Consider the following 25,167-nt stretch of genomic DNA (forward strand, 5'->3'; position numbering starts at 1 on the left):
TCAAGAGAAATGGGGTTTCAAATTTTGGAGGACATTTTCACCTATTACTCCTTGTGAAAATGAAAAATTTGGGGTAACATCAGCATTTTAGTAAAAAAAAAAATTTCATTTTCACGTCCAACTTTATCTAAAATTTGTCAAACACCTGTGGGGTGTTAAGGCTCACTTTATCACTTGTAATGTTCCTATAGGGGTTTAGTTTCCCAAATAGTAGACCATATGAGGTGTTTTTCATTGTTTTTCATCCGCAAAAACCATTTCAGCAAAATTCACTCTCCAAAATCCCATTGTCGCTCCTTCTCTTCTGAGTCCTCTAATGCATCCACAAAGCACTTTACATCCCCATATAAGGTATTTCCTTACTAGAGAGAAATTGGGTTACAAATTTTGGGGGGCTTTTTCTCCTTTTACCCCTTGTAAAAATACAAAATATGGGTCTACAAGAACATGTTAGTGTAAAAAATGAAGATTTAGAATTTTCGCCTCCACTTTGTCGCTATTCCTGTGAAACACTTAAAGGGTTAACAAACTTTCTGAATGTCATTTTGAATATTTCGAGGGGTGCAGTTTTCATAATGGGATCCATTATCGGACATTTCTAACATAAAGACCCTCAAATTCACTTCAAAACTGAACTGGCCCCTAAAAAAATTCAGATTTTGAAATTTACTTGGAAAATTGAAACCCTCTTATGTCTTCAAAAAGTAAAAACATGTAAACCTAATGATGTCAACATAAAGTAAACATATTGTATTTGTGAATCAATATATAATTTATCTGGTATGTCTATATTCCTTAAAAGCAGAGAGCTTCAAAGTTAGAAAAATGCTAATTTTTCAAATTTTTCATGAAATTTTTGAATTTTCCAACCAAGAAATGATGCAAGTATTGATGGAAATTTACCACTAACATAAAATAGAATATGTCACAAAAAAAAAACAATCTCTTCATCAAATTCATAAGTATAAGCATCCCAGAGTTATTTATACTGAAAGTGACAGTGGTCAGAATTGCAAAAAATGCTCTGGTCCTTAGGGTCAAAATGGGCTCGGTCCCCAAAGGGTTAAAGACTCAGCAGATTTTATTTTTACGTTTTTGCTTTTTACTCCTCGTCTTCTAAAAATCATGATTCTTTTATATTTTTATCCACAGACCCATATGAGGGCTGGTTTTTCGTGTGTCACTCATTTTACCATAAAACATATGGCGCAACCAAAAAAATACTAGTTGTGTGGGGAAATTGGAAAGAAAACCACAATTTAGCAAGTTTTGGAAGGTTTTGTTTTCACGCTGTACAATTTATGATAACAATTACATGTTTTCTTTATTCTGTGGGTCAATACGATTTAAATGATACCCATGATTACAAACTTTTTTATAATTGTTCCGCTTTAAAAAAATCGCTAACTTTTTAACCATATTAGTGCGTTTAAGATCCCTCTATTTTGCTGATCTATAAATTTTTTCCTTTTTCCGTATAAGCGGCAGTATGAGGGCTCATTTTTGGCATCGTGATCTGGAATTTTTATTCATACCACATTTGCATATATAAAACTTTTAATACATTTTTAATTACAACAGCAATCTTGGACTTTTTTTTTACATTCACCGTACGGGATCATTAACATTATATTTTAATAGTTTGGATATTTATGCACATGGCGATACCAAATATGTTTATAATTTTATTTTATTTTTTTTAAACTTTTTGGGGGTTAAATGGGAAAAAGGGACAATTTACATTCTTATTTGGGAGGGGATTTTTCAAATTTTATTAACTTTTTTTAAATACTTTTTTTACTTTAATTTTTACACGTTAATAGTCCCCATAGGGGACTTTCTATAGCAATCACTTGATTGCTAATACTGTTCAGTGATATGCATAGGGCCTAGCACTGATCAGTGTCATCGGTCATCTTCTACTCGATCTCAGACCAGAGCAGAAGACCCCTGGAGACGACCGGAGGCCGGTGAGGGGACCTCCGTCCGCCATGCTGGATGATCGGATCCCTGCGGCAGCGCTGTGGGCGATGTGATCATGCATTTTAGTGATCGCACTGCTGCAGATGCCGTGATCTGTATTGATCATGGCATCTGAGGGGTTAATGGCACACATCAGTACGATCGCTGATGTGCGCCGTTACCGGCGGGTCCCTGGCTGCTGATAGCAGCCGGGACCTGTGGTGAATGACCTGAGCATCGGTCCGATGCTTGCGGTCATGTACAGGACGTAAATGTACGTCCTGGTGCGTTAAGTACCAGTGCACCACGACGTACCGTTACGTCTTGTGTCGTTAAGGGGTTAATGAATAGTGTTTAGTTTATTGTTTTGACCTGAAACGTTCCTGTACTTACTTCACAGTAAGGACCATCTTCAAGTTGTGGCATCACCGTCTAGGGCAACTACGCAATATGAAGGAACAGGGGTTCTAAGTGAGAGGTAGAGGGCACTGAATCCCTACCCATTCATGACAGGTGCCAGTTTAGTTTACTTGTTGTGTTTCTGTAAAGAAAGTGTTGGATAATTTGTCGAGCTCTAGAGAAACTGTACAGTCTGCTGTTAATTGACTGGAAGCTTGTTCTATTTTGTTGTGTTTCACTGTTTACACTTGTGTTGCTCTTTTACTTTACCACTTTATCACTCACTTCATGGGTCAAGATTACTTATTCTTTAAAGAACTAATTAGCTAATGATTTGTAAAGTGATAGTGTATGATGTAGTTTATTATTTGCTTGAATACGTGTTTAATTTTCAAGTTACAATAACATGATCCTTGTCTTAATTTGCCTTGATCATGTAAACTAATGGTTTTCCCAGTCAATACCTCGATCCAATTAAACTGTCATATCCTAACACAGCAGGTTGATTGGAATCTTGCTTCATTCTGTTGCTCTCATCTGACAACTTTCTCACTCTATACTAATAATAAGTCAACTATACTTCACCTCTTACAAACTCACTAATTAAACCTTTGGAGACAACTGCTATGTATTAATGAATCTGAACTTGTTCCATTCATGGTGGGGCTTGCTTGCAACCAGCAGCTTACAAACCCCATCAATCACTGCATCACTTAATCAGAGTTATCTGCAATGCCAGTCATTTATCACTCTATATAGTGATCACAGCATCTAGGCGATTAGATGCCAGTCCCTAAAAGTATCCAACTGGTCTACCTTGGATGTAATCAAAGGGTGCTGAATTCTTATAATGGCAGTCAAGAGCCTTCTGTAAGCACAAGTTGAACCAACATGTAATGCTGACATATAACCTACTGTATAAGTGAACAACAACACTTTTTTAGGGTACTACAAAATCCCCTTGTTATAAGTATACATCAAAAGACATCAAATAGAAGGTGGCATTATGCAGCAGCAATGTACAATACGCAATGTGGATCGGCTATTGCACATTCCCCCACCACAGGTATGCATTAACTAAAGACATCATAAATTGTTTCTAACAGTATAAAGCAATTAACCTTTATGTGTCTTTGTAAATATGCCTCCTGTATGTACATAATGCAAAAGAAACCTCTCATCTAATGATGGGATTCAAAGGCGCTGGACACACAATTGTACGGATCTCAGGTTTATTCACCCATGATCTTGTATGTACAGTCATCGCCGTAAATGTTGGCACTCCTGAAATTTTTCTAGAATATGAAGTATTTGTCACAGAAAAGGATTGCAGTAGCACATGTTTTGCTATACACATGTTTATTCCCTTTGTGTGTATTGGAACTAAATAAAAAAAGGGAGGAAAAAAAGCGAATTGGACATAATGTCACACCAAACTCCAAATATGGGCTGGATAAAATTATTGGCACCCTTAGCTTAATATTTGGTTGCACAAATCCTTTGGGAAAAAATAACTAAAATCAGTGGCTTCCTATAACCATCAATAAGCTTCTTGCACCTCTAAGCCGGAATGTTGGACCACTCTTCCTTTGCAAACTGCTCTATGTCTCTCTTATTGGAAGGGCACCTTTTGCCAACAGCAATTTTATGATTTCTCCACAGGTGTTCAATGGGATTTAGATCTGGACTCATTGCTGTCCACTTCAGAACTCTCCAACGCTTTGTTGCCATCCATTTCTGGGTGCTTTATGACGTATGTTTGGGGTCATTGTCCTGCTGGACCTGGGACGCAAACCCAGCTTTCTGACAATGGGTTGTACAGTGCGGCCAAAAACCCATTGGTAATCCTCAGATTTCATGATGCCTTCCACACATTCAAGGCACCCAGTGCCAGAGGCAGCAAAACAACCCCAAAACATAATTGAACCTCCACCATATTTCACTGTAGGTACTGTGTTCTTTTCTTTGTAAGGCCTCATTCCATTTTCAGTAAACAGTAGAATGATGTGCTTTACCAAAAATCACTATCTTGGTCTCATCTGTCCACAAGACATATTCCCAGAAGGATTTTGGCTTACTCAAGTTCATTTTGGCAAAATTGTGTCAGCAATGGGGACTTCCTGGGTCTCCTGCCATAGCGTTCCATTTCATTTAAATGTCGACAGATAGTTTGCGCTGACACTAATGCTCCCTGAGCCTGCAGGATAGCTTGAATATCTTTGGAACTTGTTTGGGGCTGCTTATCCACCATCCGAACTATCCTGGGTTGACACCTTTCATCAATTTTTCTCTTCCGTCCATGCCCAGGGAGATTAGCTACAGTTCCACGGGTTGAACACTTCTTGGTAATGTTGCACACTTTGGACAAAGGCAAATCTAGATCTCTGGAGATGGACTTGTAACCTTGAGATTGTTGATATTTTTCCACAATTTTGGTTCTCAAGTCCTCAGACAGTTCTCTTCTCCTCTTTCTGTTGTCCATGTTTAGTGTGGCAAACACAGACACACAATGCAAAGACTAAGTGAACTTCTCTCCGTTTTATCTGCTTTCAGGTGTGATTTTTATATTGTCTACACCTGTTACTTGCCCCAGGTGAGTTAAAAGGTGCATTAAATGCTTGAAACAATTTTGAAAGGGTGCCAATAATTTTGTCCAGACCATTTTTGGAGTTTGGTGTGACATTATGTCCCATAAACATGTGTATACCAAAACATGTGTAACTGCAATCCTTTTCTGTGAGAAACATGTGCAGTGAAAAGAATACATTCTGCATCATTTACTTGTTTTAAATAGGTTACTACCTGGGTATCTTGATGAAAATTCACAAGCCTATAACAACATTATCTGGCCTAAAGGACAACTGTGTCATCGATCAACACAGACATTTGACTCCAATCCTGTTTTATTCTGTTCCCCACTCCCAAGATTGCTTAATGCTAATGCTTGCTCTTACAGCTATAGTTTGGACATTTATATTACCAGGGCAGCATAGAGGGTCAAAAGGACTATTTATAAATCCGGCACTGTCATTTCTAAGTAATATATAGACTTCACATTTCTCCATATGTTAAGGAAGAAAGTTAAATATTGAAATAAATTATTGCTGTAAAATAAAGATAGGAAAATTGAAATGCTGTACTTGCATTAGACTCTATAAAAATGTTATTTCTGTTTATTCTACTGATTTTGAAGTGTATTTTGGAATAGTCTCTTGGTAAATACTAAATGCATTTCTTGGAAGTCTTTTTGCCAAGCACAAAATAAATCATGGTCCATTACTGAAGATGGATCTCTCTGTCCTTCTGGTGCCAATGGATTATAGGCACCGTATTTGAATTAAGCAGAGACTATTCACATTCAGCTTTTTCTTTGGTTAAAGTCCAGAAAATCTACTTCTGCACTGTCTAAATCTTCTTTCGCATGGTAAATTCCCTAAATAACCAAATACAATCTGCTTAAGTATTAGGTGGGTTAGAAAAGTGCTGCAAAGAACAGATTACTTCTTAAAACATGCAGCAAGTGACAGAACATATTGCAGATAAATATCAAAGGGTAGAAAAATAATTTCTGTGTTTTGAGTGTGCTGAGAATATTGCTCTTTTGATGGTAGATATGGAAATATACAAAATTTTAGTTGGTAAATATTTTCTTTTTTAAATAAGAACATTAAATAGGTGTCTTTAAAACATTTAATGATTCATTCTACTCGCCTAAAGCAATTTTACATTTCACATACTAAACTATTCAGGATTCCTTTAAGGGGTACTCCACTGAAAAAAAAATTAATCAACTGGTGTCACAAAGTTAGACATATTTTTAAATTACTTATATTTAAAAATATTAACCCTTCCAGTACTTCAGCTGCTGTATGTTCCAGAGGAAGTTATTTTCTTTTTGAATTTCCTTTCTGTCTGACCACAGTGCTCTATGCTGTCACCTCCATATTAAGAACTGTTCAGAGTAGAAGCAAATCCCCATAGGAAACTTATCCTGCTCTTGACAGCTCCTGACATGGACAGAGGTGGCAGCAGAAAGCACTGTGCTCAGACAGAAAGGAAATTCCTCTGGAACATACAGCAGCTGATAAATACTGAAAGGATTAACATTTTTAAATGGAAGTAATTTAAAAATGTGTTTAACGTCCTGGCACCAGTTAATTTAAAAAATATATATATATATATATTTTTTTCAAATGGAAAATTAGGTGACACACAAAACTGACAAAGAATTTTACCAGAAACATAAAAAAACATAATGGTGTGCTTTGTGTTCAAGGAAACATGTAATCAGATTTTACCATATATAACAAGTAACAACGCGTTATGGTTGGTAATATCTTCTTCCTCACCATTCCCAAGAGACATTACTGTCGGCAGGGATGGTGAGTATATGAAGTGTCCTCTTCTGTCCCTTTAAGCATTCACCTGGACGGGGAGCTGTTTTTACCAAGTCCCAATCTGCTCGGCCCACTCAGCCTGATTTACAAGACATGACCCACCTCATTGCTCTGCTTTGTCTGCTTAGGGAGCACAGCATTGATGCAGGCTGTCAATCACGTTGAGGGGGTGTGATTACAGCCGGAGCAGCGGGACTAGGTGAGTATAGCTTTCCGCCCCGGGGGCCTGCTTAAGGGGCCGGCAGGAAACACTTTCAAACATCATATCCTCACCATCCCTGCTGGCAGGAATATCTCCCAGGGATGGTGAGGAAGAAGATTTTACCATAGATAACATGTTATCACACATTATCTATGGTAAAATCTCTTGATAGATTCCCTTTAATTTAGCTTTTACAGCCTTTACAGTTTGCTGTATGAATTTATATTCTCTCTCCACATCCACACTTGTACACAGCCTACTTGACTCTCTCTCTCTCTCTGCAGACTGCCTTGTATGTGCTCTCTTTCTCCAGCCTGGGTGAGTTGTCCCCCAAGGTTTCCTTCTCCCTGTCCCTATTTTGAGTTGGTATGTAATTCACCCCCTTCTCTGCTGTGATTTCTTATGCTGAGAAATATAAAAAAATCCATCTGAGAAAATGTATTTATAGTATTGTGGGAAAAGATTTATTATAACTTGTATTATATTCATTTAAATCTGCAAAATCTGCAAAATGCTTATATAGGTAAGGCTGTCAATAGTTGTGAGACTGACCATTGGACTCCTAAACCGGGAATGAGCAGGGATTTTGACCAATACATTCCAGGTTATACTGAACATTTTTACACAAAACTATATATCAATCTGATCAGCTTCTTCCTTTCTATATTACAATGATTGTAGACTGGGCAGTATGTTCATGATGAAAAGTTCTCTTGAAGATCTAAAAAGTATGACACACTGTATCTTAAGTCGGCCCAACATTTTTTTTTTATTACAAACTGAAAGCAGTCAGTTTGAGGGTGAGTTGTAATACCACATACAACCTGATGTCAAGTGAGGTGCTGTTTTTAAAAAAAAGCAGACTTTTTTTTGTGATCCTGGATAACCTCTTTAACAGACAGTAAAATCATCTTTCACCCAAGACCTCTTTACGTTAGCCTTTAACTGGCCATTTTTTGATGCTTCACTATCCAACTGAGCAGAATGACAGTCTATTGTCTGTGTCAAAAAGTAAGAAACTAAGATGGAGTACTCCTTGGGGTTGGCTGTTCTTCACATAACTAACTGTTCTCTATCCAATATTGAATATTTATTAGTAGGTGGAGGTAGAAGTTGGAATAGACTGTTTTTTAGAGGTCTCAAGGTAGGTTTTAAGTGAATAAATTAGAATTATTAGTTAGGTTTGTAAAGATGAAGCAGCATGAAAGTAAATGTATGCAATGCAGGTTGTTTATTTATTCATTTGGAGTATGAGATGGACTGTTTGACCTCCGTATTCTACAGGGACATCAAGGCTGATTCCGAAAATGAATTTCTAATGTAACTGATCTAGCAAGAAGAAGGCAGGGAATAGAATCCTAATATGCAAATCAGCTGCTGTATTCGGCCTTCCCAAGCACAATTTAGAGTTTAGGGAGGTAAATTGGAGGAGCTTGCCTGATACCAATTATTTTACACTGCTGAAAAGAGGCAAGTTTGATCTAATATTATGTATGTTCTGCTGCTTAGAGAGGATCCAGACACCTAGATAACTCGGTATTTGTTATGAATTAATTAATTATTCTGCAACCACATGGCGCTTAAGGTAAGGTACAGGTTACAAACATAATCCCCATCAATTCTGTGTATTCAGAAGGGATTGTAAAGTAAAGCTAGCATTAAAAATGTAAATGAAATGGGGGTTAGAAGGAGCCACAGGCGGCTTAAGTACAGCACTAAGTGTTTTCTGATTATGTGGAGCTGATCACAATGAGAGCTGGCGTAGAAATATCCACATCACCTAAAACAATCTCCAAAAACAGAATGGAGAAGAGGTTCAGAAATATTTTTTCATTTTAACAATAAACATGATTCTGCACTATACACCCTGTTCCAAATTATTATTCAAATTCTATATTTAAGTGTCACAAAGATTAATTTTGTTATTATTCAAATTCTATATTTAAGTGACACAAAGATATTTTGTTTTTCAGTTTAACTCATGGATAGCATTGTGTCTAAGGGCTCTTTTGATCACTGAGAACAATCTCTGACACCTGTGATAATTAGATTGCCAAGTGAGCCCAATTTAAGGAAAAACTACTAAAGGTAGGTGTTCCACATTATTAAACTGGTTATCCACCATAAGATGATTTTAGTACATACCTGGCAGACAGTAATCGACATGCTTAGGATGGATTTGCGCTTGTCTTGGGGCTAAATGCTAATGTTGTGAGATTAGCATAACACTGTGGCTAGCTTTTTGTGAACTGGTATTTCCTGTTTGAGTTTTCTTCTTTTGCCTACAAATCCCATAATTCCATTTCCCTCCCACACATCACCCTCCCCACCCATTGAAACATAAATGAGCTGCATCCATTCAAAAGACCTGTGGTTTTCAATCAGGGTGCCTACAGCTGTTGCATTAGTTGCAGATTGATCTCTCTCCCACCAAGCAATCTTTCCACCCATTGAAGCAGACAGGCTCCCTGTCATCAGCTGACTAGTGAGTCAGGTCTTGGCCGCATTGCAACCATGGAAAAATCTGAGACAACAGTCATTTTGTATGCAGTTAAAAATAAATATTGGGGTGAAAATCACATAAGAATTGTGAGAAAACCGTCACACACAGGTACAGACACTATATTATGAACTACCCCTGTAGCATAGCCAAATAAAAAAAAAAATACATAAAAAACATAAAGTAGACATATTGTATATGTGAATAAATGTATAATTTATTTAGAATATCCATTTTCCTTATAAGCAGAGAGCTTCAAAGTAAAAAAAATGCTAAATTTTCAATTTTTTCATAACATTTTTGAATTTTTCACCAAGAAATTATACAAATAGCGACAAAATTTTACCACTAACATAAAGTAGAATATGTCATGAAAAAACTATCTCGGAATCAGAATGAAAGGTAAAAGCATCCCAGAGTTATTAATGCTTGAAGTGACAGTGGTCAGATGTTCAAAAAATGGCCGGGTCCTTAAGGTATATTTGGGCTGGGTCCTTAAGGGGTTAAGGGGTTAGGATTAGTTTAATGAAGGAACGCTTCAGGTAACAACAGATAAACATAAAATTATTTGGTGTGGGTAGCATCATGTAATGATCCTGTTGTAACATATATATATATATATATATATATATATATATGTGCAATCCAGAGAGAGTTAAAATTGGGCACTGCTACTTAATAGTGGTGCAAATACTCCCCTTATAGTCCACTAGCGGTAATTAACAATGCAGTGTGTCCTGTGTATGTATGAGTCCAGGGCGGTGCTAGCCAGTCTAAAGATCCAGGATAAAATGCAACATAGATAGAAGAAAAACCAGCGCACTCACCACAACAGATGTGCTTCGTCTTCATGTATCTTTACTGTAGAAAATTACAGACGTGGCACTATGTGCCGGACACAGGTGCAAGCGTGCGGGGGGACGACAGGTACAGAGATGCTTGGGCTAGCGGGTCCGCCTTGCGCTTACTCGCGCTTTGAAGGCCCATACCCCTATATATATATATATATATATATATATATATATATATATGTGATTTCCACCATATGCAATGTGTTTCTTTTCTAACAGAGATCAATTGAATTTTTGGCAATGTTTCGAAGCCCCATACAGAATGAATGAAGCACTAGTGGTCAGTTCATTTATTGGAGGGATAACTGAATGTTCTTCATAGGACCGATGGGTTCCCATTGGTCAGACCCCAACTGATCAGCTTGTTGTGCCTATTCTGTGAATAAGGAATCACTTCAACACATATGTTCATACAGTTTTTCATACACAAAAGTAACATTTTCAGCTCATATTTAAGCTTATGTGTCCATTTTCTCAGAGTATCCAGAATTTTATGCTGTGCGAACCCAGCCTAAGAAAAAACATAGGGCCCATGCATACTATAGATATTTCACTCTGAATTAATTCAAACAGAATCTTATTGATCGCATAGCGGAACTAACCAACGCACATGCGGATTCTAATGAAAGTATCTTCCACTCGGATAAGCCCACTAGTCAATAGAACTTTTGTTTGTGATTCCCTTTTTACTGTAAAATTCTGCACAAAATAAGCACTGATTCTGTCTGGGCAGATCCTGGGCGGAAAATTCAGCGAGGAAATTGCTGAATTTTCATAGTGTGCATGGGACCTTATGATTTTAGAGCAAAATTATACATAGGCATTATTTGTTGACAAATAACTAAATGTTAGTTCTGTTAGCTATAAAGTATATCATATCAGAATATATATCGCCAATTTGGTGTTTAAAGAATAAATTTGGTCAAAATAAGATGGGATCAGAAGTACAATTAGACAACACTGAAGATAAACAAATGCAAATTTTTGTATATTAAACCATGTACAACTGAAAAAGGAAAGTACTATATATGAAGTGGTTTCTGGGGGACAAACATAGGTAGTAAGATCCACACATTTGTATTTCTAAGATTACTGGAAGTTGTTTATTTCGTTTTACATAAACTCCCAGAGTTCTTCCCAGAGGTCAAACATCCCCCATGACCAAACACTTAAAGCGTACCTGTCAGTGCAAAAAAAAAAAAAGTGACGTTACTCAGTACCTAATCCTGATCATGTACATATAATGCATATATTTTTATGTGTCTAGGACCTATTTATCCCCAACAAATAGAATTTATATGTAGCTCACTTGCTTTCTGTTCTTTCCTTGTGGAGGGGGTGTGTCCATCTCTCTCCCTCACTGTGGATGACTCATCTGCTCTGAATATGGGAGCAGCCTGGCAGTCTGCAAATCACTGCACAGTGGTTTTTATGCATACATTTTTATATGTTCCTAGTAAAGCTGGATGCTTATCAACATAGCTGTCCCTATGTGTGTCTTTCAGCTTCTTTATCATTCAGGAGTCAGAGAAAGCTTTGGCTGTTCAAGCATGCTGGAAGTGATAGTTTGCAACAGCTGAAGCTGCAGTGTTTATAAAGCACTGTGTTAGAGCAGTGTTGCCTTTAGCTGTTCCAAAACAACAACTCCTAGCATGCCCACACATCCTTTGTCTGTAGTTTTGCAAGAGCTGGAGACACACAGCTCTTAAACAGAGTTTTACAAAGATTGTACCCCCAGCTGTTGTAAAACTACAACTCTCATCTTGGGAGTTGTAGTTTAGGAACAGCTGAAGGCGGTAGTGGTGCAATGGTGATCTCCAATACTGGATGCCAACACACTTTATGTCCGGTATCCAGTATTCTGCAAAATACAGAATAGTCTGTCTGCATAAAGACAGATGACCCCTAGTGGCGGCTAATTTCATTTTCTTTTCTTTTTTAGTAAAATTTACATTTTCTTTTATTAAATGTATATTTCAAAAAGTCATCTTATTAGTAGTACTACAAAATATAAAAAGTTTTTCATAATGACAGTGCCTCTTTAAGAGATGCTGATTTCCATTCTATAAGGATAATTCAAGGGTTTTCCGGTCCTATATTTTTACTGCATGTGAACTTCGATTGCTTCTTTTTTTTCAGAGGCCTTTTTGACAGTGAAAGAGGCAATCTTATTGGTCGTTATGGGCAACTAGTCAGCTTTTTGTAAATTAGCAGTTATTAATAGATATTAGAAGCTGGCTTCCCACATTGCATTTTTTACACCTTACATGTTGTTATCATAAATGTGTAAAACCTTACCATAAACAGATATTTATTTTTTTTTTTAGCTTTTCAGCTTTTAACAGTTCAACTAAAGAAAAAAATCAGCCAAATATTTGTAGTCCTACCAGATCTACTGTCCTGATTTGTGATTTTGTTCAATGACACCCATTCCATTTCCAACAAAATTTGTTGCACACCTATCACTAATGTTTAACATTAGTGATAGGTGAGCAACAAATTTTGTTGGAAATGGAATGGGTGTCATTGAACAAAATCACAAATCAGGACAGTAGATCTGGTAGGACTACAAATATTTGGCTGATTTTTTCTTTAGTTGAACTGGGAACATTGGTATGGCAGCTGGGGATGATTGACACAGGTGAGTAGGTTTTATTATATCACAGCGATCCATGGATACATTGTTTGAATTTCCCTTGACTACTTCTTTAAGTGATGTCTTTCTTTCTATGTACTGAGAGAGAGCAACCAAGGATTGATCTGATCGCTACCCTTTTAAGTTAAACCTTCCTTAGTATAACTAAAGAAATTGTCTAACTACTGACACACTCTTTCTATTTTTTATAACTGGCCATGTTATGAAGCACTCTGTGGCTCCATTACTTTAGCAGTAAAGATCACCCAGGGGTCAGATCTCATGAGATTGGGAACCAGAAAATTGCAGCTTAGAGGTATAGTTCATCTAGAAATGGGAAGATGACATTCTTATGGCTGTCTGGGGACCTAGAAGGATGCTACCATGAGGTATGGGTCAACTGAAGGTTGGAGTTTGACATTCTTTAAATTGTATCTAGGTTCAGAAAGGGCTAAAATTGTGGCAAAAGAAAGTGAAGATCTTCAGCCAAGTTTTCTTAGAATCTTACATGTTTACCATTTACTGTGTAATCCTTTGTGCTAAACAGAACAATAAAATAAAGTAATAGTTATTTCTTTTCAGTACAATAAATGTATTATATCAAGGTATTGATACTAAATGACCAAATTCTGCTGTAAACTATTTCAATTGCAAAATTACAGAAATGTTTTGTTACTTTTTCCAGTGACTGCACATTGTAACATGACAGTGTCCTGATAAATTGGTCATTATTGTGCTCCTTTATATCTTAAATACATTGTCTCTGATAGTTGCATCCTCTGACTCTACCATTCTAAAGCAGTGAACTTCTAGCAAAGAAGACACAACACACCTCATTAATTACAACCATTAGAAGTAACATCTGCCAACATTTCATACCTCATGAGCAGAACATGTTCTTTTCCGATTTCTCCCAAAGACTTTACACCGTCAAACTGATGCAGATCAAGTAATTATCTAACAAACTACTACTTGTGTGATCTTTATAATAGATGCTTTAACACTAAATTATCTGTAAAAGCACCAAAACAGTAGGAACTCTGTAGATATAACGATTACATTGCTCCGTGCTTAGTTTCAAAGCAAAGTGTCTTCCTGTACTAAACATCAAACACAGATTTAACATTGTGTGAAGTAAAACAGAATACACTAATGATTTTTTGATTCTGCAGACAGATCTTGCCAGACTATGAAGAGAAGTTTTGCCCGCTCCTGGATCTTACCTGGTCTCTAGGGGTATGTTGCTGTTTAATACCCAGCTGTTGTGCAGGTGCACAGAGTCTTGAGTGCTTGTGGGTGGGTTGGAAACAGCTGGGCCAGGCTGACTACGAGATGTCATGGAACTCCTCTGGAGAGTATCCAATGTCTGTGAAGTCTGGCGGCTGCAGGTGCATGCATGTGGCGGTGGTGGCGGAGGAGGTAGAGGCCTGAAGGTAAACTGGTTGCGTGGGCTTCCGGGAATCTCTGCAACATCAAACAGACAAGTAAAATAAAATAAATAATTAGAAATGCAAGCTTTGGCAGGCATAGCGATAACTCAAACAATAAGACAATAAGATAAAATTTCTATTAGTTTTTTTTGGCATTTTACAGCTTAATTTCTTAACAACATTTTCCTTTCCCTTTATTTATTTATCTTTTAATCATAATATATACAGTATGAAGAATTGAATTTTATTTAATTGATATGTAAAATTGTAATACATTTGTAACAGGCATAATTAATAAATGAGCATAATATATGTTGTTAGTTGTGTATTTTTACAGTTTGCTGATCACCACAATGTAAAGGCTATACTAAAGGTTAAAGGTACATTTCCTTTCAGATACTTTTAAATAAGCTTTCATGTGTTCATGAGAAATAGCACTATTTCAGGCCATTTTTCACCAGTTTTTCCATCTGTAGGCTCCATCTCCAATGCACTGCGCTTACAAACTGTATGTTTCACTATATCTAGTACACCCTTAGAAACAACAGCAACATGGAGGTCAGTGTAGAGCAGTACTAAGCAGTATAAGCTGAAAGCTGGTAATCAAGCATTAGGGTGAGATATAAAAGGATTTCTGTGTGTGTGTGTCTCTCTCAGCTTCATGCTTCTCCCACTCATGTCTCCATATAGTAGCATTAAACCTGATTATGGGTAGCATAAAACCTGATTCCCCAACAATCAGATTGTTCTCAAAACAAATTTTTAACAATTCGAGTAAATTATGAGTTTAGGAAGAAGGGGGTGGGGGGCAGAAATGTAGCCTAATAAGTGTAGAAAGAGAGATTTTTTTTATGCAAAGTTTGCTGAATGGTTAGTGACCATTTAAGTTGTTTAGTCAGTTATTGATATGGTAACTCATCAAAGAATAGCAGTGAGTTTTTGAGCCAAGGGTTGGACAAAAAACTGATCAAGCATTTGGCTGACAGCTGAATAAGAAATATAATCACATCTTTGCGATGTGTAGGGTAGTTGTAGATGCAGAGTTTTGACTCATTTTGCCACTTCTAGCTTTCTGTACATCACTGCCCACCAGGTTTACCTGATTAAAATGTGACACTGGACGATCTGAACACAAACATATACTTTGTATAGATACTCTAGGTACGGTATTTTTAGCACTTATCTATCTTCTTTTCCATGCACCTGCACAGAAGGCAGAAGAATAGATCCCTTGCACAGTCCCAGCTTCTTTCCTATAGGATTCCTTGCCTTGAGGTTGCCTATTTTGTCATCCTTGGATGTTGTGTGCTGCTCTGTCTACATGCTACATCTAAAGTTTGCATGCTACATCTAAGTCTACATGCTACATCTAAATTATTGTCATCTTTCCCACTTGTCTGGTGACATGGGTCTGTTTCTGGCTCCTGTGCACTGTCCAATAATGAAAACGTAAATCTATCTGTGATCCTCTTTTATACCTCTATCTGGTGACTGCTCTCTGTGCTGTTCTAGCACTGTCCAATGTCCTGACTGTTAAAACAGCTCACTTGTAATACTAGAGGTCAAAGCATTAAAGGGGTTCTCCACCCCTAGACATCTTATCCCCTATCTCACAATCTAGGCTGTGGCACCCCAGACATCTGGTGCACGGTGCAAACTTCAATCCATGATGGTTGACTGGTGATGTGGGGTGGAGGCTCATGACATCACAGCAACGCAAGACTATGGAGGGGGTGTGACAGCCATCAGGCCCCCTCCCATAGACTTGCATTGATGGGGCGTGCTGTGACATCACAAGCCACCGGTGCTGCACCCGACACTCTAAACGAATGCCAGGTGCTGCAGGGAGATCAGACATCTATCCTTTGGATAGGGGATAAGATGTCTGGGGCGGAGTACCCCTTTAAGCCCTTGTGAAAAAAAAACAAGATTCTGTATTGTAGCCTGCCTAGATTATCCTGGCCTTATGCCTTGCGGCACCTTGCATCTGTGTCTGAGAGGTCTACTATTAATCCTTTTTACAGTCAGTTGACCAGTGCAGGCTGCACTGCTGAGTCCTGATGACAAAGACCAGCCCCTGGTCACCAGACTACAGAACTAGGCTTCATCTTTAACAGTTTCCTTACTGGGTCCTAATTGTGGCTTCCAGTATTCATAAACCCTCAGAACTTACAGTAAAGTAGAATAGAATGACCATCAGGAAGTCACCAGAAAACCTTTTTTTTTAATGCATGGGGAGGAATATACGAAAGTGTTACATTTGCATTAGAAAACCACTTTAAAGAAACAAAAAATCACTAAGAGCCATACAAACACAAAAGAAAAATAAACAGGCTCCAAGCTTTTCTAGATGCAAATATTAGGATAATACAAACGGCAATTAAGAAACAAAAAACATGTAACAGTGTGGAAGCTGAAAGTGCTCTCAGACATTATCTACACTTGTGTTCCAGGCAGTAGCTATTCTTGTTGGACTCCCGAGCAGCTCCTGTGCTGAATTCATTTTCTGGGTTTCTGCTTTAGAGCCTCACTTTCTTGATTGACTCCACCCCTTGGACTTCCTATATGAACCAAGCCTTTTCACTTCCTCTTTAGAGGTGCTTCTGGCTTTGCTGTATTCTGTATACTGAACTCTTGTTGCCTTACCCTCCACCATTATTTTAAATACAGGTACTGGTACTCGAGCTAGTCACTGAACACGCTTGTCTCTATCCATATTTCTGATATCTGTGTACTGATCTCAAGCTGATCACTGAACATGCTTGTCTCTATCCATATTTCTCATACCTGTGTACTGATCTCTAGCTGATCACTAAACATGCTTGTCTCTATCCATATTTCTGATACCTACATGTGTAACCAGGAGATTTCACAGTATAATCCCCTAGTGGGACAGTAAAATAAAAGTAAAAATAAAGAAAAACAACAAAGAAGAAAAAAAATACCCAATTCCCCATGTAAATGGGTTTTTTATATATAACAAAATTATATACATAAAAAAATTGCCAAAAACTGCTACATTTTTGTTAATCTGGCCTCTGTAAAAAACAAATAAAAAGTGATCACAATATTGTATGTACACAAAAATAGTATCATGTAACCCCTTAAGGATGCCGCCTGTTTTTACTTTACTGACCGGGCCCAACTTTTCAAATCTGGCCTGTGTCTCTTTAAGTGGTAATAACTTTGACATGCCTTTACTTAGCAAAGCAATTCTGAGACAGTTTTTTCATGACATATTGGCCCAGATTTAGCAAAGAATGTCTACCGTAGAGCTATTTTCCCACGTTTATTTGGGTGGTGGGTTTGACTAGCGAGGATCTTATTTATCAAGAAGGTGCAGCAGGATGATGAATTTTGCGCAGCTCTGCTGTTGTGGGAAAGGCTCTACCCCATACACTTTTTCTAGACACTTGTGAGGGAGGGAAGTAGACACTTTTCCAGGTCCTGAATTTGGAAGGTTAGGTGTTTTTACTTAATTTCACAGAGCTGCCGGGACATTTTTACTTGCATTTTAGATGCTACAATCAAATTTGATTGCAGTGTCTAAGGGGTTAAAGCCAGGCATCACCATGATCGGTGATTTCTGGCATTAGAGATGGGTCCTGGTGGAAGATAGCTCCTGAGCACATGTCATAGAAGGGGAGTGGGATGCTGTCGTCCACAAGGGGTAAAAGGTTGAATTGTGGAAGGTAGAAATTATTCTCACCCCTTCTGGTAGGTAGTGTAGCTTTGCGCCTAAAAAAAAACCTTTGCGCGCAAAATAGCGACTTTTGACAAAAGTCGCAAATGATAAATATGTGACCACTGCAGGTTCAAAAAGAAAAAGTTCTACGGGTAGGCAAAAATAGTAAAATTATCTATCTCAAAAGTCGCAAAATATGCTGCTTGCGTCTGAACTGCACCTAAACATAGACAAAAAAAATGCTCTAAAAGCAATGATAAATCTCCCCCATTGTACTTTATTTTAGTGGTAAATCTTTGTTGATTCATACAGCATTTTTTGTGAAAAACTCCAAAATATTGGGAAAAATTGGAAATTTTCTGGCATTTCTTTCATCATTTTTTTCTGGCATTCACTATATGGTAAAAATTATGTTATTTTTATTCCTTGGGTTGGTATGATTATGGCGATATTTTATGTAGCTTTTTTGTGTTGTTTTTCCTTTTCTCAACTAAATTTTTCCCCCCTTTTTTGTGTTGTCATATTCTGACAGCCATAACTTTTTTATTTGTCATCCAACCACATTGTGTAAGGGCTTTTTTTTTTTTTTTTTTGTCAGACAAGCTGTACATTCTATTGGCACCATTTTTGTGATTCATGGTACCTTTTTTTCCACATTTTGGACCAAAATTTGTGTTTTTTTCGTTTTTTTTTTTTTTTTGCATTCACCATGTACCAGGAATAAATAACATTATTGTTTTACTGTACAAGTCATTACGGATGTGACGATACCTATTTAAGTATAGGTTTGAGTGTTTTTGGCCCAAATATCACAGGATTTATATGAGAACTCCTGCATGCTGATATCTATAAGATCCTAAAACATTACTTCATAGTGAATTGGAAATTGTTAACACTTTCATTCCATAGTTAAGCTAAAGTGTTAACTCCTGCAATGTACCAATGAATATTATAGCAATTTTAGAACAAATCTGCACTCTTCCACTTCAGTATCAGATCCACTTGGTGGATTTCCATTATCTGGTGAAAATTGATGAGTGAAAACTTGAAAATTGATGCGTGAACACTTGCGTGAACCTCAGCATAACAAAATATGAAACAAATGAAAGGGTCTAAAGACTGTCTGAATGCATTGTATTTACAGATGTGCCTTTTCTAACTTTTCTCTCAACTAATGTGTATATCGTGAGAATGCCATCCTTTCACTGCAACATGTTCTCAGACACTAAATGTAAACGCTGTTTTTGTCTATGAGTCTCATCCACTAATTGTTATGGAAACTAAGTGTTTTAAGTGTTCTGATGCTCTGGTATTGTGTTGAATTAGTTTAAAAGGCACAGCCATTAGCTTTTTATATAATGTACCACACCCCCTCTTGATGCCACGCTCCCTCCCATAGACTTGCATTGAAGGGGTGTGGTGTGATGTCATGAGGAGGCATGGCCGTGACATCACGGGACTCCAATGCTGCAGCAGGCATTCTAAACAAACTGTGGGGAGATTGCTGGGAGGGTCCCAGAGGCAGGACCCCCGAGATCAGGCATCTTATTCCGTATCCAAAGGGTGGTATCCCTTTAACTGAACTTATGGAGAGTTAAGGGTGGACACATTTGTTTACCTTCACTTGCTCATTTATATAAACAAAGAGGCACATATTGTATTGGACTATGGATATAATAATTACCTAGGTAACTCACTACTGATTGTTACCTCAACCTTGCATTTGCTTTATACCTTACATTATCATTTGTATGTGTATCCTTAACTCAACATTGTTTATAAAAAAAGGCTTGAAAAAACATGTTCTAGAAAATGATTCACAATAAAAAAGACCACTAAATGCACCATGTGATAATGCTATTAAAACACTAAACAGAAATATAGTCCCTTGTCCCTATCTATTTTGAGCAGGGGTCTCAAACTCAAATTATCTAGGGGCCACTGGAGGTAGCGGCTGGTTGAGGCCGGGCCGCATGCGCCCCTTACATATAATGTCCCCATCATACGCCCCTCACATATGATGCCCCCATCATGCGCCCCTCACATATAATGCCCCCATCATTCGCTCCTCACATATAATGCCCCATCATGCACCACTTACATATAATGCCCCCATCATACGCTACTCACATATAATGCCCTCATCATGCGCCCCTCACATATAATGCCTCCATCATATGCCCTTCACATATAATGTCCCCCTCATACGCCCCTCACATATGATGCCCCCATCATGCGCCCCTCACATATAATGCCCCCATCATGCGCCACTCACATATAATGTCCCCATCATACACTCCTCACATATAATGCCCTCATCATGCGCCCCTCACATATAATGCCTCCATCATACGCCCTTGACATATAATGCCCCCATCATACGCTCCTCACATATAATGCCCCCATCATGCGCCCCTCACATATAATGTCCCCATCATTCACGCCTCACATATAATGCTCTCATCTTGTGCCCCTCACATATAATGCCCCCCTCATGCGCCTTTCACATATAATGCCCCCATCATGCGCCCCTCACATATAATGCCCCCATCACGCACCCCTCACATATAATGCCCCCATCATGCGCTCCTCACATATAATGCCCCCATCATGCACCCCTCATCATCCACTAGCAACACCCCCACCAGCAGTAGCACCACCACCATCCACCAGCAAACCCCTCCCCATTACCCCTTCTTGCCTGTGGTAATAGCATGAGGTGACAGATGATGGGGGTGCTTCCCCACATTAGGAAGGTTGTATGTTCCCCACATTAGGAAGGTAGCTGTTTCCCCACATTAGGAAGGTAGCAGTCTCACCCCATTAGGAAGGTAGCATGTTCCCCACATTAGGAAGGTAGCATGTTCCCCACATTAGGTAGCATTGCGTCACATGCGCGACATCCCTCATCAGACGCGGGCCGACCGGCCAACCAGAGGCGGGGGGGGGGGGGGAAAGGCGGGGTAAGTGAAGGTAATGGGCTCTACTGGACAGGGCGGGGGTTTTTGATTGCGAACGCAGATGATGCGCCCCCATCAAGTCTTGTGTGATAACTCCTGGCATTTAGTGCTGCTTGCCTGAAGCAGGGTTCAATGCTTGAAGAAGTCACCTGCCCGGCACCCGGAACTGCATGTCCCGGGCGTTGGGCAATATAATTTGCACATCCCTGGTGCAGGCCGCAAATGGCCTGCGGGCCAGGAGTTTGACACCCCTGATTTGGAGTATCTGCCCCCAACTTGGAGATAGCCCCTTCCTATCTAAGGCTGGTTTCACATCACATTTTTGCAATACAGTCTCCGTATCAGGTTTTTGATGAAAAATGGGTTCCTCAGAACCGGACTTAACAATATCAAAATGCGATTAAAAATTTTAACCCATATACGGTTTTAAAAAATGATGTCCGGTTGCATCCGTTTTTAAGAAAAAAAATGTATAAGTTTTTAACTTTTCACTCCATTCTGAATAAAGTTTTACTTATTTGATTGAAACTCCAAGAAAAAACTGTGCAAAGTCAAAAACCGTATGGCAAAAACCGGATGGAATTGTACACACATACGGTTCCTTACGGTTACCATTAACTCCCATGTTTAAAAAAAAGTATAAGTTTCAATACGGTTTTTCACCCGGACCAAAAACCGTGGAGGACTACAGTTTTGGGTACGGGGAAAAAAACTGACAAAACCGTACAGGATGCAAAACGGACACAACCTGATGCATCTTTTTGCATAAGGTTTTCAATGGAGAGTCAATGCATACGGTTCAATACAGTTCCGTACGGTTTTCAAATTGAAAACGTATATGGGAATTGTATTGCAAAAATGTGGTGTGAACCCAGCCTAATGCACAGAAAAAGATTTAGCAAGCCAAGTCTGAACTAAACAGATATAAAAAATAAAAATCATCACCAAAACCGTACTCAGTAGCCAGTGCCAAAGACAAAGTGAAGAGGTAATGCCAGAAACAAAGTCAGAACTGTTGCAGTAAGTTGTCAAAACCAGAAGCAGAAAACAAGGAAACAAGCCAGAGGTATGTACACAATACATCCAAATAGCAGAAGAAAAGGTATGTGGACCACTCCAAAGTTACAGGCACTGGTGACAGTGACCAGCATTACCTGTTTAAATCTGACCCCATTGGGCAGTTTGGGTTGCAGGAAATGAGCCTCATTGCCTCTGCGTTTGTACGTGCATTTAAAAATACCCCCCCCCCCCCAAAAAAAAAAAAAAAAAGTGAATAATAAAATTTTACTTAAAAATAACACAAAAAACACAAACCCTAAAATATCTATGTTTGAAGTCCAACAACTATTTCCTAGTTCTTTCCTCATACTGATTGTATTAGAAAGGACTATTTGAATTGAAATAATAGAATTTTCACTGTGAATTTTTATATGTTATACTGGCCGTCAATTTGTTATGAATTCATAAATAGACAATGATAGATTTTAATGCACGATTAATGCTTTTATTTCATCCATCTTGTATAGCATTACTATATACCAAGGTCCTGGGTAGTTTACACTTTGCAATAAAAAAGCATGGATAGAAAGAAATATGTCTGCACTCACCATTGGTGAGTGCAGACATATTTCTTTCTCTCTATGCTTTTTTTTATTGCGGAATTGCCTATTCCTGCTAGTGTCTTGCACCCCATATTGTTCATTTCACCGGGACGATATATTGTTTAGTGCTTGCTAAGAACTCTGCTATACACAAATTTGTGTAGTGCCCATCCCCCAGTTCTCTGGGTGTGGTTTTGCAGTTTACACTTTGCTATTAATTTGCTATTATGGAAATAGTTTAGGCAGTGCATATTTGAATACCAACATTTCTTGCTTTTACAATGCACACCATTCATTTCCATCTTTTTTGTTTTAGCCAAGCCAATTGACTATAAATGCAATAGATTTTACTCAGCTCTGGAGACTCTGTGATTTGAATATATCTATGGATTTAGCATTTTTTCATATGATGTGTTAAAAGATGCTCTTTATATAAGATATTAAAAATGCTGCTATTTCTAAATCTTAAATGCAAGTTTAGGCTTTTGTTCTGAAAGCACTTTACAGTAATAAATGTTAAACTGCGTGCTATAATCCCTGAACGACTCACATTTTTTTCACATCTTCCAATGAACAATTTATTCCAGACTTGTAGAAAAAAGTACAGTCAGTCCATGTGGAAAATTCGCCTACAATAAAAAACACAGCAAACTCTATTCTGACAACATGGCCTACTTTACTTTTGATATTCTCCTGTAATTTCCCTGCAGCAAATGCCCCCCGAGCCAGCTTACTATAATCATAAAAACTTTACTCCATTCCCTAGCACTAAGGAGAACAACAGAATTAAAGTATCTATTTTACAACTCTTTATTATTAAGTCGCTAAAAGGTTCAATCGACCCAAATGTTTTATAGAGAGAAAAGGAAGAGATGTCATTCTGTTCCAAGGAAACTATATCAATTTTGGATAAGTAATAAGCATAATGCATTGCATTTTATTGAAGAAACAAGAAAAAAAAAAGCAAGTACAGAATCAAACATTTATAGAGAGCGATGCAGAAAGGCCTTGTAAAACAGTACGCAGCGATTCTTTACTGCAGCATATTTCGCTGATATATGTGTCGACTGTCACAACGGCAACAAACTGTTTATTCCCTTTGAGGTAGTTTAGCTATGGTTAATGTATTTTTAATATAAAGGACATAACGGATTTTAAAGAAAGAAGTTTGTAGATAAAGTTTGTCTTCTATAGGATAAGTAATCATCGAAAAAGGAAAAAAATAGGGAAAGTGTTTTCATGTGTGAATAATGTTACAGCAAGGATATAGTGTGATGGGTGGTATTGTCCTCACCTTGTGACATGGCACTTTAATAGTTATTGATAGCACCATATTATCAGATATTGGGATTGCATCCATATTCTTCTTGGGATTAAAATGTCTCAATGGTGGGCCAAAAAGGTCATTTAGCATTAAAGAATTATTATAGTGAAAATTATCTTCATCCTGTTGTGCCTGGGATGCAAAAGAACCCCCCAAAACAAACATTAATTCACCATACTCCTTTCCCCTGTTGCGCTGCTATAGCTGTTCGGTCCTCCTTACATGACACTGAGTGCAGTGTCATGTAAGGAGCCTGGGCAGCAGGGAGAAGGCGGGGCCAAGGCTCCTTACATGACACTGTGCTCAGCCTATCGCCGGCCGAGGCAGGACATTGCTGAGGCCGTCGATACGCTGACCTCAGTGTGACGATCCGTGCTTGGAAGAAGACCGGACTGGAGGACCGAACAGCTAAAGCGGTGCAACGGAGGAAGGTGAGTTAATGTTTTTTTGGGTTTTTTTTGCAGCCAGGGATCAACAGGATGAAGATCATTTTCACTATAATACTCCTTTAAGCCAACCTCAGTAGAAATATAGATCTTTATGTGCAGTTCTCAGTTTAAATAGGGTGCTCAGTTTAAATGTACTTACCACAAGATGTATTCTTCAATTGTAAAGTTTCTATATCCGGACAACGTGTTTTATGTAATGGATTGCAGGATGAACCTGACCAAGTGCATGCATTGTCCAAATAAAGAAACTTTATGAATGGTGACTTAAGGGAATGCATTTAAACTGTGCTCTTTAGCCCTCTACAAACTGGGAGCTCTGCCTATAGTTAAAAGCACTGCAGGGAAGGAATAACTGTCACCGGGATAGCACAGAGAGTAATGGGACCTTAAGTTTGTAGGTCTGTGGCTGCAATGCTTGACAAAATCTTTTGGTTTGGCTGTATGAAGAGTCACAGAGTCGTGACTGTGGCATCCCCTGTCCCTGCTTTCTTGCACTGCCCCTTCTGCCCCTCTACCTATGATTGACAGACAGGGCTCTCTTAATCCTGGTAAAATGCCATGATGGTGATGTTTATCCAGATTGCGATGCAGCACCAGCAGTGGCTTCACTGACCCACCACCCTGCCGCAACCCTGATAACCGTCACCTGAATGCAATTTCTGCAGGGCTTATAGATGTTTGTGTGGTAAATTGCCTGGACAGGTACTCATAGGATCACTCATACTCTAGTGCACCTTTGCCAGAAAGTCCTTATGGATAACATTTGAAATGA

At 38.4% G+C, this 25,167-nt stretch overlaps 1 protein-coding gene across 3 annotated transcripts in view; it reads right to left on the reverse strand.

Annotated features, from left to right (window-relative positions):
- Positions 1-25,167, reverse strand: part of TENM1 (teneurin transmembrane protein 1) — an 876,412-nt gene that overhangs the window by 456,059 nt on the left and 395,186 nt on the right. For all 3 annotated transcript variants that reach the window (XM_056539239.1, XM_056539238.1, XM_056539237.1), the window contains one exon: positions 14,170-14,410. In XM_056539239.1, the coding sequence (XP_056395214.1) occupies positions 14,170-14,410 (241 nt within the window). The remainder of the gene's footprint in view (positions 1-14,169; positions 14,411-25,167) is intronic.

Source organism: Hyla sarda, chromosome 9, assembly GCF_029499605.1.
Source record: "Hyla sarda isolate aHylSar1 chromosome 9, aHylSar1.hap1, whole genome shotgun sequence".
Lineage (NCBI taxonomy): Eukaryota > Metazoa > Chordata > Amphibia > Anura > Hylidae > Hyla > Hyla sarda.